The sequence below is a fragment of the Bombina bombina genome, chromosome 6 (assembly GCF_027579735.1).
Source record: "Bombina bombina isolate aBomBom1 chromosome 6, aBomBom1.pri, whole genome shotgun sequence".
NCBI lineage: Eukaryota > Metazoa > Chordata > Amphibia > Anura > Bombinatoridae > Bombina > Bombina bombina.
This window is the reverse complement of record NC_069504.1, coordinates 978577715-978592336: the sequence shown is the minus strand read 5'-3', so window position 1 is coordinate 978592336 and position 14622 is coordinate 978577715. Positions and strand designations below refer to the sequence as shown.

Sequence of the window (14622 nt, the reverse complement as noted above, 5' to 3'; positions counted from 1 at the left end):
GCAGATTATTACCAACACAGTGGTCTTGAGTAATAGATCTACAGCTAGCAAAGAGTATAAAGAGCAATTCATACCTGAGAAGAAGCAACGAGCACTGCGTCTTTGTGGTGAATTCTCCCTTAGGGTGTAGTCAGTTGCATCTCATTTTTGTTCCTTTTATAAAGGAAATTTTTCTTAATGTTTGCGTCCTCTGAATGAAACTGCTAAGCTCAGACATGTTTTGGTCTTCCGGGCCTCATTAGTGGGATACAGCTGCATCCTAGTCTTTAGACGATAATCGTTTTGTATTTTTAGTCTGGATTGTCACAAATCTTAAGTTACAACTGGCTGCATCCATAATATTGTACTTACCATTGATCAAGAAAATGAGTCGTTTATTCTCAGTCATCTTTGTTTATGCTGGTAACAAAAAGTATAACTGTCCTGTCCTTTATTCAATGTGAAGTGGTTTTAGACCAAGATAATAAGATAATTGCACCAAAAATGTTTTTTTTTACATAGATCTTCAACAAGATCTATATAATATCACTGTAAGTGTAGGGCATGAAACCATATCCGATGGGAAAACCAACACTATTTGTATTTTTCATATATAGCTCTGGAAAAAAAATCAGAAACCATTGCAAAATTATAAGTTTATCTATTATCTATCTACTATTCATAGGTTTGAGTAAAATGTGTTAGAGCTTTTACTTGCAGAAAATGACAACTGGTCACAATAACAAAAAAGATACAGTGTTTTCAGACCTTGAATAATGCAAAAAAAAAAAACAAGTTCATATTTATTTTTAAACACAATACTAATTGTAGCTGCGTTAAGATGCTTTGGTTGAAATAATTAACTATCTACATGTAATACCAGATTGTGTGTTATTCATTCCACAATGATGCACAAAAATTAATGCACCATGATTGTGCTCCACTTGTAATCTTGTCCTCATTTGTCTCTTGTCATTCGCTCACCAGATGTGTTCAGTTAGCTCACTTTAACTATGTATTTAACACTTTTGCATTGGATAAAATCAAAGTTTTATGCAACCAATAGTGCAATAATAAAATGTAACAAATTAGAGCATCTGTTTGTCATTTATTTTCCTAGCTTTTCCTGTAATTATTTTTTTATGAAGCTTGAGTGAATGTTGCTGACTTCACAATACTAACTCTGTTAGCGCTGTAAGTTCTGTGCAGCAGTTGCTTGATCAGTGTAGGAGCTATATCGGTCCCTCACTGGTCACATAAAGGGCTCAATTTGTAAATCAAGGGTGGACAGGGGCGGACATATTCGCCCCTGTCCGCTTGAGCTCTCCTCTGGTGGGTAGCAATCCGCTACCCAAATTTAACATTGCACACTAGTGCTATATTGCGTTCACCTGCAATCCCGCCCCCTGCCCACGCACAGCCAATTACGCATGGGCAAGAGCTCTCAATCTCCCTGGTCAGGCGAGACTAGGGAGATTTAAATTCTCTACCCAAGAGGTGGAGAAGAGGGTAGGGAAGCAATGGTCTGACTCTTGTGAGAACCTACAGGAAGGAGAAGGGCTTGATAAATCGAGCCCAATGAAAATAAGCAATACTCAAAAGGCTTTTCAAAATCATTACCCATGTACTGCAAACAAGGGATTTACAAATTTATAGAACATTTGATTTGTATGCAGAGCTTTTGAGATACTGATACACTATGTATATAGAAATACATTGAGTTGAATGTCCCATAAATGTCTTTGTTTTTCTCCCCCAGTATCTATAGTTATGGGCATTCCCAGTGTGAAGAGAGAAGTTCATTCCTACCTGACAGACACACTCAATTCCCTGATTTCTGAACTCAACCAACAGGAGAAGGAGGATTGCGTGATTGTGGTACTAATTGCAGAGGTACATTATTTTTATCATGCTCTGTTATCACAACACTTCAGCAGATATTGACTCTGCGCTGACCCTGAGGGAATGTGCCAGGAAATCTGTCATTAGGTCTGACTGCCAAGACCTGCTTTATATCTCAAACAACGATAGGCCCAACCTTGATTTGTTCTGATGTTTTATGTGAGAATCACAGTGACAAATAATAAGACATTAAAGGGACGGTAAGCACCCTGTAGTTACAAGACAGTTGTGTTGCTATAGAGTAACATATCAGCAAAGTCTAATCATTTTAAAATACATTAACATCTTTTTTTTTTTTTTTACTGCAATTATTTTTCAATAGCCAAACTTTACCCATCATTTACCTTATTTAGAGGAGACAATCTGGGCTGTAGTTCACAGTCAACAAGACGAGCCACTGTCATAAAGTTAGTACATTGTTTTGCTGTTCAGATAAGGCTTATTAGAGACAGATATGTAGCAAAGCTAGAATTAGAAATTGTTGACATTTTAGAGCTAAAGGGGGCCAAATAAATAATGAAATAGTGCAAATTTGTTTCATTACACCTAACCAAACATTTTATATATACATATATCAAAGTGTTTACTGTTCCTTTAAAATAAAAATGTGCAGAGAGACCACCCCCTCTCTCACAAGTAATCTCCACTGTACACTTTATTGGACAAATGGAACAGTACTCTTATAGAGTTCTGGATAAGGTGGATGCCTTCCATGAGATCTGGCTCCCATGGCTCTCGAAATTCCCAAACTGGGACACAAACTCCAAACCTCCTGCTTAAATCTCCCTCCTCTCATCCCCCCCCCCCCCCTTTCTCCTCTTTTTTTTTTTCTATTTCTCCCCTCCCCCCTCCCCCACAGTAAGTATTCCATCTCTCCTCACAATATTCACCCTTGGATATAATCAATTAAACATTACTAGCAGTAGATATAACCACTAGATACGTTTACTCTCTAAATCACCCACATAAAAGATACCCTTATCTTGGCATCATCCTGTATCTCGTTTACCCCCACGTGAGTAGATCTATCTATTCTTCTTCTCCTCTATATAACAACCTCACATCTATTCTTCTTATGATTATATACATTGTCTCCTTTCCACTTGGCAGACTCCCTATGTAAAATTTGATGGTGCAGTTTTTGTCATCAATAAAACTTTTATTTAAAAAAAAAAAAAAATGTGTATGTGGAAAGATTAAAGAGACAGTGTACTTCTTATAGAAATGTTATGTAAACAATGCAGGGGTGATCAACCTTGGCCCTCCAGAGATTTTGGAACTACATTTCCCATGATGCTCATACACTTTAAGCTGGCTGAACATCATAGAAAATGTAGTTCCTAAACATCTGCAGGACTTTGTATACTAAGCACTTAGTTAAGCACTCTAATTAAGAGGACATTTAAATGCAAATGTTACATGCACTTCACTGTTACTAACCCCAGATTGCTATGTGTTTAACTGCAAGCCTTAATACATTACCTAAGCAGTGTTCTCTACAGAAAATGTTCCCAGCCGGGTGGCATTATGATATACCCTTGTAGGGGCAATTTAATATTTTCTAATATATTGTTTTGTGCTATCCAAAGCACAAATTAATTGCATAATTTAACATAAATATATTTAATGATAATTTTAACATTTTTAATATTAGCTAAATGTAATTTAAAATAGGCTAAAATTTTAGCCGGGTGGACAGTAAAATCAATCAGGTGGTGCATCTGCTGAAAAGTCCTGGGAAGAACACTGCTATGTGTTTAACCCCTTTGTGGGGTTTAAGCACCACTGGGTCCCCAGAAATTTCTTCTTGGGGAAGCACTTCCATGGCATGGCTGGGTGTGTTGTCGGTGGAGCCAAATGTGTCATGGATGGTATTTGACGTTTTGCATTAACATGTCCCTTTAAAAGGACATTAAACACCTTTTGATTTTGTGTAATAATTCTTTGGACTTTGGATATGCGCTAACATCGTCTTTAATGAAGAGCACAAACTGTAAAAAAGCTAACAAATCACTTGCGCACTAATTTAACATTCAGCCCTGACGAAGCCGCACAGGTGAAATGATCGTTGGCTTTACACTAATCCTACTCATCCTGTCTGCCTGTAGAGAGGAGGATCCTTATCAGACCCGTATGCATGCTGTCTTAGTACGTGGGTGTTTTTTGCTTGTTTACCACTCGCCTCTGAAGTGGAAACCGCGGAAGGGCCAGGGTGTTGTCAAAGGTGGAGCTGGGTGGAAGTACTCCTGCCCCTTGGTAATTCTGCTTTAGTGGTGGTTCATCCCACTCCAGCTAGCAGATTCCAGGGGAGGACTCACACCGATACAACAATATCAGAACATGCGGTTTAGAGGTGAGGTGAGTTTATAGCCTCCTGGGGGTGCCTTGAGAAATCTTTGTCGACATCATCTGCACATTGTTGATTGTGCTTTCTTAACCTGTGAGCATTACAACTATGTGGCACCATACTGGTGTGAGCGAGGAAAAGAGCTCCTCAGGAACACATACCGAACGCTACAGAGGAGCGTGGTTTACTACAAGTCATTGGTATTTCTTTTTTAAGATATGGGGAGTCCACGGCATCATAAATTACTAGTGGCAATATCACTCCTGGCCAGCAGGAGGAGGCAAAGAGCACCACAGCAAAGCTGTTAAATAACACTTCCCTTACCGATAACCCCCAGTCATTCTCTTTGCCTTCGATGCAAGGAGGAGGTGAAGTTTTGGTGTCTGAAGAAAAAAATTATCTTCAATCAAGATTTTATTATTTTGAAAGCCAGAATTTTGCTCTGATCTTTCCCTCTCAAGATTGGGTCTAGCCGTACTCCATGTTAGTTTCTTCAGTAGAGCAGTGGTAGTTTTAAAGCAGTTAGGAACTTGTGAAGTGGGCTTCGCTGCGTTTTCCTAACATATTGCTGCCCTAGTATAGAAAGCCTGAGTATGTTTACTCTGTTCTTTCTCATTCTACAGGTCTCTGTGAGGCGTGACGTCCTCTCATCCCATGTAAGCTTTCCTCCTGCCGGACGGCCAGACTGCAAGTAAGCCTTTTGTCTTCTGGGTATGGGAGATTGTGCACTTAACAAGCTGCTATTTTATCTGGGACACATAATATCCTTGGTTAGGATATTTTCAGGCAGAGTGCATGCACTTTTTTTTGGGACTTTAAAGACTTGGGGTATATTCTTTTGTTTAAGAGATTAAGTATATTCTCCTTTATTATTGTGGGCTGATTTAAGGATACGTATTAATTTTACCCCCAAGCTCTTTCAGCAACTGACATTCTGCGTTGCGCTCCGTGTACAAAATATAAGGTGTTGGGTTTTTTTATGAGTGTGTAAAGGGTTTGTTAAAGGGTGGTTAAATTTGTTTCTGGCATTGTAAGACTAGTTTAGAGGTCTATTCCACCATTATTCTGAGATTTACTTTCACTTTGAGCCGGATTGGAAGGGCGCGCTTTTCATTAATGGTGCAGCTCTTTCAAATCTGGTCACGTGATCTCCTTCCTCTGTTGCAGCATCGGCTGCTTCTATGAGGATATCACAGCTAGTTTGTTTCTGGAGAGTGAATGGTAGTAAAATACACTATTATGTTCAAGTCGGTGTGACTTGGTATCGCTGCTGTCTTGTTTATTATCTGCCTAGCAACTGTATAACTGCGTTTAGCATGTTTCCTTCCAGATAAATTTTATTTTCTTTGAAGGTAACACCTCAGTCTAATGCGGAGGTACAAAGTTTTAAAGGGCCGGTAGTTGTCTTTAGTGCTCTGTATGTTAAAGGGCCAGTAGTTAAATTCATGTTAAGATTTAAAGGGCCGGTATTCTAATAAATATATTTTTGTTCTTTTTCTGTTTCTATCTTTTTATTATAGAGCAGGAGGCTGCTATGAATAAAATGTTTTATGCTGCACCTGGAGATATTATTTCAATTCTGTTTTTGCTTGTTTAAATTAATCTTATATATAATAAAAAAAAAGAAAAAGATTTTTCTTTTTTGTTTGTTGAGCCTACCGTCTCTCAGGATGATGCTGTTCAGGCAATGCCACAGCTTTCTCCTCTACGTCCCAAGTCTCAATGGCATCACATGCAGTGCCCTGCAGTTCCTATTAATTTCCTGGTGGAGTTATTTGCCTGCAGAAATTTTGCCCAGCTATCTTCTGCGTTATTTGTGGCATTATTAGCTTTTCCTATACTTAAGGGAAATTGCAAGAGGAAAATTAAAGATTCAGATAGTAAGGTTTCTGTGTCACCTACTGCTACTCTAGTTGCCTTCCTCATAGATCGAATGAGGAGGATACGTCAGCAGCCTCTGAGGGTGAAATCTCAGATTCAGACAGTATAATCCCTTCATCTGATGCTGATGTAGTATCTTTCTAATTTAAGCTTGAACACCTTTGTGTATGTTAAAGGAGGTTTTGGCTACTTTGGAGCGACTCCAATATGTTTGTCGTTGTCAATCCTAATGAATCTAATAAACTTTATAAATACTAGGATTTTTCTGTGGAAGTTTTTCCTGTTCCAGACCATGCTAGGAGATTTTTCACAGGAATGGAAGAAGTCAGGGATTCTGTTTCCTGTCACTGTCTCCATTAAATATCATGGCACGGTGCCTAAAGTAGTAGGGCATTTCTATGCTGGCTAAGATAACTACTATTCCTAGAGAGTGTAGCTGTCCTTTTCAGGATCAATAGACTAAGCTAGAGGCTTACATGGAAGTTTGTATTGCCACTGTGTGTAGTGCTGCATCTTATTGGTGCAATGCCTTGTTTGATTCCGATTGGGTAGAGACTCCTTTGGAGGAGATCCAGAACAGTATTATGGCTCTTAAGCCAATTCTTTTATTTCTGATGCTACCATGCAAGTTTTTAAGCCAGGAGCCAAGATATCTGGTTTCGCTGTGCTAGCCCGCGGGGCGTTGTGGCTATATTCATGATCAGTAGATTTTTCCTCTGAGCCCAAGCTTCTGGCGCTTCCTTACAAGTGTAAGACCTTATTCGGTTCTGATATTACGGGTTAAGGGTCTTTTCTACTAAAAGGCAAGATGAATTGACCTAAAAGAGTTTGCCCCAATCCATGATCGGTCCAGGTGGGGGGAGGAATCTCTCTGTGTCTTCAAATGTGGATAAGAGATGTCCCAGATAGACTGCGGACATAGTATCTCAGGTTTTCTTCATAGGATTCATACCTTCCTCTCAGAGGCAGGTTCCTCCTCTCTATTATATCTGCAGGCCAGATAACAGTGAGGTATTTTGAAGTGCATTTGGGACCTCTCTTCCCTGGGATATTTCCAGTTCCTGTTAGGGAACAGGGTCTAGAATTCTATTCATTCCTGTTCGTGGTTCCCGTAAAAGAGGGAATTTTCGTCCTATGATAGATCTAAGTGTCTCAACAAGTTTTCTCAGGGTACCGTCTTCCTTTGGTCCAAGAGGGTCAGTTCATGGTGACCATAAACCTGGAGGACGTGTATGTTCAAGTTCCTGAGTTTTGCCTTTCTGTCAAACACTTTCAGTTTGTGGCTCTTCCCTTTGGCCTTGCCATAGCTCTTAGAGGGGGCTATATGGCCAGTGATCAGGTTTCAGGGAATTGCTGTGGTGCCCTTCCTTGATGTCATAAGGTTCAGGTGCCATCTTTTCAACAAGCAAACTCTCATACAGAGATCTTGTTGTTTTATTCATTCCATGGACGTTCCAGCTACAGGGGTAGTTTCTTAGGGACCATATTAGTTTCCCTATCTCTGAAAATAGTTTTGACAGAGGTCAAAAAATAGAGGATTCTTTCCTCTTACCTTTTTTGGCATTCTACTGTTTGACCCTTTAGTGGCTCAATGTATGGAGGTTATATTGGTCTGATGGTTGCTTCATTGGACATCATTCCTTTGCTCGATTCTATCTGAGAGTCTGCTGTTATGCATGTTCAGATAGTGGACCGGGGATCCTGTGGCTCTGTCTTGGAGGATAGATCTAGATCTTTTGACATGAGATTCTTCCCTGTGGTTCTGAGAGGGGAATTAGTGGTAGAGCGCTTGCTTTGCTTGTGAGAGGTAGTGGGATCGTTGCCCGCATTCTCCAGAGTCTTTTAGTTGTCTTCTGTGCATCTGTCTCGGGCACATGCTTCCGGAGACCTTTCTGAGTAATAATGACCACGGTCGCTAGCCTGTTGGATTGGTGACTATGGAGTTGGGAGGAATCTGCTCTCCCTATAACCATTTTGGAGTTAAAAGTTATCTACAATGCTCTGATGGCTTGGCCTCAGTCTTAACCAGGTTTTCTGGTCCAGGTTGAACAATTTCATCTCAGTAGTTTACATTAACCACCTGGGAGGAACCTGGAGTTCCTTTGCCATGATTGGAGTGGATTGTTCAGTGGGCGGACGCTCACATCCGTTGTTTATCCACTATTCACTTTTCAGGAGTGAATACCTGGAGCAGACTTCTTGAGCAGTCAGCTTTTTCATCCCGGGGAGTTGGTGCTTCTCCTGGAGGTGTTCTCCAGGTTGACCCTCAAATGGGGGGTGCTGGAGTTGGAGATGGCAGTACGCCAAGCTTACAAGTTATGTTAAAGGTCAAGAGATCAGCAGACTGCTCTGCTAAATACCCTGGCGTTTCCTTGGGTTTTAGTCTGACATCCTTGTTCCTCAGTTTGCTCTCCTTCCACGAGTCATTGTTCGTATCAAATAGGAGTGAGCATCGGTATTTTAATAGTTCCTGCATAGTTTCACTGGATATGGTATAAAGACCAAGCAGAGATGTTTTTCTTCCACCTTGGTGGTTGTTCCTGAGGAAGGACCTTCTAATTTAGGGTACTTTTTTTCATCCAACTTCATTTTCTTTGAAGCTTTCTGCTTAGAGATTGAATGCTTCATTTTGTCTAAGTGTGGCTTTTCTGAATCAGTCATTGAGACCATAATTCAGGTTCGCAATCCTGTTTCTAGTAACTTTTACTATAAGGTATGGCATAAATTCCCTGATTAGTGTGAATCCCACAACTACTCTTGGAAGTAGGGTCAGGATTCCTAGGGGTTTTGCCCTTTCTCCGGTAAGGTCTGGAGGGACGGTCTGTCAGTCAGTTTTCTGAAGGGTCAGATTTCTGCTTTATCCTTTTTTACACAAGTATTTGGCGAATGTGCCAGATGTGTAATCTTTTTGTCAGACCCTGGTTAGTTTCAGGCTTGTGTTTAAGTCTGTTGCTCCTCTTTGAGCTTTAACCTTGGTTTTAATCTTTTGTAGCAGGCTCTGCCATAGCATTCCATAAATTTTCCATTTTTATCTTGGAAGTTTTCTTTTTTTTTGCTATATCTTCTGCTCTGAGAGTTTAGGTACTCTCTGCTTTTCATTATGATTCACCTTATCTTATCTTTCTTGCCTATAAGGTTATCCTTCCTTAAGTTGTTTTTAATAGAAATATTAAGCAGGAAATTGTTGTTCCTTCTCTATGTCCTAATCCTTCTTTTCATAAGGAATGTTTGTTGCACAGCTTGGATGTGGTGTGTGATCTTACATTCCATCTACAGACGACTACGAATTTTCGTCAGTCTTCTGCCCTGTTTTGATTGTTTCTCTGGGAAACAAGGCTGGAACAAGGGCAAACAGGCCAAGAAGCCTGCTGCTGCTACCAAGACAGCATGAAGGGGTAGCCCCCGATCCGGGACCGGATCTAGTAGGGGGCAGACTTTCTCTCTTTGCTCAGGCTTGGGCAAGAGATGTTCCGGACCCCTGGGCACTAGAAATTGTTTCTCAGGGGTATCTTCTAGAGTTCAATTACCTTCCTCCAAGGGGAAGGTTCCACATGTCTCGCTTATCCTTAGACCAGATAAAGAGACAGGCATTCTTATGTTGCGTAGAAGACCTATTAAAGATGGGAGTGATACACCCAGTTCCAACAGCGGAACAAGGACTGGGTTTTTACTCAAACCTGTTTGTAGTTCCCAAAAAAGAAGGAACTTTCAGGCCAATTCTGGACTTAAAAATTCTAAACAAATTCCTCAGAGTTCCATCATTCAAAATGCAAACCATTCGGACAATTTTACCAACGATCCAGGAGGGTCAATACATGACTACCGTGGACTTAAAGGATGCGTACCTGCATATTCCTATCCACAAAGATCACCATCAGTTCCTGAGGTTTGCCTTTCTGGACAAACATTACCAGTTCGTGGCTCTTCCGTTCGGTTTAGCCACTGCTCCCAGAATTTTCACAAAGGTGCTAGGGTCCCTTCTAGCGGTGCTAAGGCCGAGGGGCATTGCAGTAGCACCTTACCTAGATGACATTCTAATACAAGCGTCGTCCCTTCCCAAAGCAAGGGCTCATACAGACATTGTTTTAGCCTTTCTCAGATCTCACGGGTGGAAGGTGAACATAGAAAAAAGTTCCCTGTCCCCGTCCACAAGGGTTCCCTTTCTGGGAACAATAATAGACTCTGTAGAAATGAAGATCTTTCTGACAGAGGTCAGGAAGTTAAAGCTTCTGAACGCTTGTCGAGTTCTTCAATCCATTCCTCAGCCCTCCATAGCTCAATGCATGGAGGTAATAGGACTAATGGTTGCGGCAATGGACGTGGTTCCTTTTGCTCGAATTCATTTAAGACCATTGCAACTGTGCATGCTCAAACAGTGGAATGGGGATTATGCAGACTTGTCTCCCCAGATTCAAATGGACCAGAAAACCAGAGACTCACTCCTCTGGTGGCTGTCTCTAGATCACCTGTCTCAGGGAATGAGTTTCCGCAGACCGGAGTGGATCATCGTCACGACCGACGCCAGTCTTTTGGGCTGGGGTGCGGTCTGGGAGTCCCTGAAGGCTCAGGGTCTATGGTCTCGGGAAGAATCTCTTCTCCCGATAAACATATTAGAATTGAGAGCGATATTCAATGCGCTCCAGGCATGGCCTCAACTAGCGGAGGCCAGATTCATCAGATTTCAGTCGGACAACATGACGACTGTAGCGTACATCAATCATCAGGGGGGAACGAAGAGTTCCCTGGCGATGAGAGAGGTATCCAAGATCATCAAATGGGCAGAGGATCGCTCCTGCCATCTATCAGCAATTCACATCCCAGGAGTGGACAACTGGGAAGCGGATTATCTGAGTCGTCAGACTTTCCATCCGGGGGAGTGGGAACTTCACCCGGAGGTTTTTGCCCAGTTAACTCAACTATGGGGCATTCCGGATCTGGATCTGATGGCGTCACGTCAGAACTCAAAAGTTCCATGTTTCTGGTCCAGGTCCAGGGATCCCAAGGCGACACTGGTAGATGCCTTAGCAGCGCCTTGGTCGTTCAATCTAGCTTATGTCTTTCCACAGTTTCCTCTTCTCCCACGGCTAGTAGCCAGGATCAAACAGGAGAAGGCTTTGGTAATTCTGATAGCTCCTGCGTGGCCACGCAGGACCTGGTATGCAGACCTGGTGAATATGTCATCGGTTCCACCAGGGAAGCTACCTTTGAGGCAGGAAGACTGTCAGAAATTCCCTCTGGGATAGGTAAGCCATTGTTATTAGATTCAGCAATAAAAGGATGACTTATTTTAAGGGCTTATGCTGGTTGACACTATTGTGGGCTAATCGATTGCTTTTTAGCAAGTTTTCAACTTAAATAGGTGTTTTTTTATCAACTTAAAACACTTTTGGGGATTAATTTGCGCCTGGCACTTAGTTGGACACCTAATCTAGTCAGAAAGGCCCCTCCACTCTGGTATGCAGAGGAAGGAAGCCTCATTTTCGCGCCTCAATTGTGCACTTGTTTTGACTAGCCAGTTCATGCAGCTTCACGTGGGGAGTCCGGAGGCATCAGGAAGGGCTCCAGGGAGGCTTATATTCTTACCAAAATAACCCTAAGGAAGGTAAAAGCCACAGGGCAAGCTGTGGCAGAGTACTGTAGTGTGTTAACCGGTTAACTGCTGTTATTAGCTCCGGTTTGGGCATTAAGGGCTTAATTGGTCTGAAAATTTGTGTGCAACCTTTTCAAAGCATTATGACACTGTGGTGAAAATTTCACAAAAATCGGATGTGTTTTTGATGGTTTTTTGATGTTTCAGTAATAAAGTGTGCACTTTTATTATTTAAAGAGACAGTAACGTTTTTGTCAAAAATAAATTTTATTGCATTGAAGTTACTTTTAAGTCTGTTAAACATGTCTGAACCTTCAGATAGCCTATGTTCTCTATGTTCAAAGGCCAAGGTGGTTCCCCCATTAAATTTATGTGTGAAATGTGCTATAGCGTCCAAACAGCTTAAGGACCGTACAATTACACTTAAAGATATAGCCCAAGATGATTCTTTAGCTGAAGGGTGTGAAGATAGCTCGCTATCCTCCCCTTCTGTGTCAACACCAGCTATGCCCGCGCAAGCGATGCCCAGTACATCTAACGCACCAATTGCGATTACTATGCAACAGTTAGCGGCAGTAATGGATAATTCTCTCTCAGCATTTTTATCCAAACTGCCAGCTTTTCCTAGGAAGCGTGATTGCTCAGTTTTAAACACAGAAAATTAGCAAGCTGACGCAGAGGATAATTTATCTGTAGTGCCCTCACATCAATCTGACTTGGCGGTGAGGGAGGGCCTGTCTGAGGGAGAAATTTCTGACACAGGGAAAGTTTCTCAGCAGGCAGAGCCTGATGCCATAGCATTTAAATTTAAGCTAGAACACCTCCGCGCCCTACTTAAGGAGGTCCTAGCTACACTTGATGATTGTGATCCTTTGGTGATCCCTGAAAAATTGTGTAAAATGGACAAATTCTTAGAGGTCCCAGTACACACTGATGCATTTCCGATACCTAAGAGGGTGGCGGATATCGTGACTAAGGAGTGGGAGAAGCCAGGTGTACCCTTTTGTTCCCCCTCCTATATTTAAGAAAATGTTCCCAATTGTTGACCCTAGAAGGGACGCATGGCAGACAGTCCCTAAGGTAGAGGGGGCAGTTTCAACGCTAGCTAAGCGCATGACTATACCAATAGAAGACAGTTGCGCTTTCAAAGATCCTATGGATAAAAAATTAGAAGGTTTACTTAAGAAAATCTTTGTTCAACAGGGTTTTCTTCTTCAACCAATTTCTTGCATTATTCCTGTAACCACTGCAGCGGCTTTTTGGTTTGAGGAACTAGAAAACTCACTCCAAAAGGAGACTTCTTATGATGAAGTAATGCAGGAACGGACCGACTTCCACCTCTACAGCCACTAGGCAAGAGGGTAACGCATCCCAGCCCAAACCAGCATGGAAGCCATTGCAAGGCTGGAACAAGGGCAAACAGGCCAAGAAGCCTGCTGCTGCTACCAAGACAGCATGAAGGGGTAGCCCCCGATCCGGGACCGGATCTAGTAGGGGGCAGACTTTCTCTCTTTGCTCAGGCTTGGGCAAGAGATGTTCCGGACCCCTGGGCACTAGAAATTGTTTCTCAGGGGTATCTTCTAGAGTTCAATTACCTTCCTCCAAGGGGAAGGTTCCACATGTCTCGCTTATCCTTAGACCAGATAAAGAGACAGGCATTCTTATGTTGCGTAGAAGACCTATTAAAGATGGGAGTGATACACCCAGTTCCAACAGCGGAACAAGGACTGGGTTTTTACTCAAACCTGTTTGTAGTTCCCAAAAAAGAAGGAACTTTCAGGCCAATTCTGGACTTAAAAATTCTAAACAAATTCCTCAGAGTTCCATCATTCAAAATGCAAACCATTCGGACAATTTTACCAACGATCCAGGAGGGTCAATACATGACTACCGTGGACTTAAAGGATGCGTACCTGCATATTCCTATCCACAAAGATCACCATCAGTTCCTGAGGTTTGCCTTTCTGGACAAACATTACCAGTTCGTGGCTCTTCCGTTCGGTTTAGCCACTGCTCCCAGAATTTTCACAAAGGTGCTAGGGTCCCTTCTAGCGGTGCTAAGGCCGAGGGGCATTGCAGTAGCACCTTACCTAGACGACATTCTAATACAAGCGTCGTCCCTTCCCAAAGCAAGGGCTCATACAGACATTGTTTTAGCCTTTCTCAGATCTCACGGGTGGAAGGTGAACATAGAAAAAAGTTCCCTGTCCCCGTCCACAAGGGTTCCCTTTCTGGGAACAATAATAGACTCTGTAGAAATGAAGATCTTTCTGACAGAGGTCAGGAAGTTAAAGCTTCTGAACGCTTGTCGAGTTCTTCAATCCATTCCTCAGCCCTCCATAGCTCAATGCATGGAGGTAATAGGACTAATGGTTGCGGCAATGGACGTGGTTCCTTTTGCTCGAATTCATTTAAGACCATTGCAACTGTGCATGCTCAAACAGTGGAATGGGGATTATGCAGACTTGTCTCCCCAGATTCAAATGGACCAGAAAACCAGAGACTCACTCCTCTGGTGGCTGTCTCTAGATCACCTGTCTCAGGGAATGAGTTTCCGCAGACCGGAGTGGATCATCGTCACGACCGACGCCAGTCTTTTGGGCTGGGGTGCGGTCTGGGAGTCCCTGAAGGCTCAGGGTCTATGGTCTCGGGAAGAATCTCTTCTCCCGATAAACATATTAGAATTGAGAGCGATATTCAATGCGCTCCAGGCATGGCCTCAACTAGCGGAGGCCAGATTCATCAGATTTCAGTCGGACAACATGACGACTGTAGCGTACATCAATCATCAGGGGGGAACGAAGAGTTCCCTGGCGATGAGAGAGGTATCCAAGATCATCAAATGGGCAGAGGATCGCTCCTGCCATCTATCAGCAATTCACATCCCAGGAGTGGACAACTGGGAAGCGGATTATCTGAGTCG

General features: G+C 42.4%; 1 protein-coding gene across 1 annotated transcript in view; it reads left to right on the top strand.

Annotated features, from left to right (window-relative positions):
* Window positions 1-14622, top strand: part of MGAT4B (alpha-1,3-mannosyl-glycoprotein 4-beta-N-acetylglucosaminyltransferase B) — a 798965-nt gene that overhangs the window by 424760 nt on the left and 359583 nt on the right. The window contains exon 4 of the mRNA XM_053718640.1: window positions 1739-1872. Within this exon, the coding sequence (XP_053574615.1) occupies window positions 1739-1872 (134 nt within the window). The remainder of the gene's footprint in view (window positions 1-1738; window positions 1873-14622) is intronic.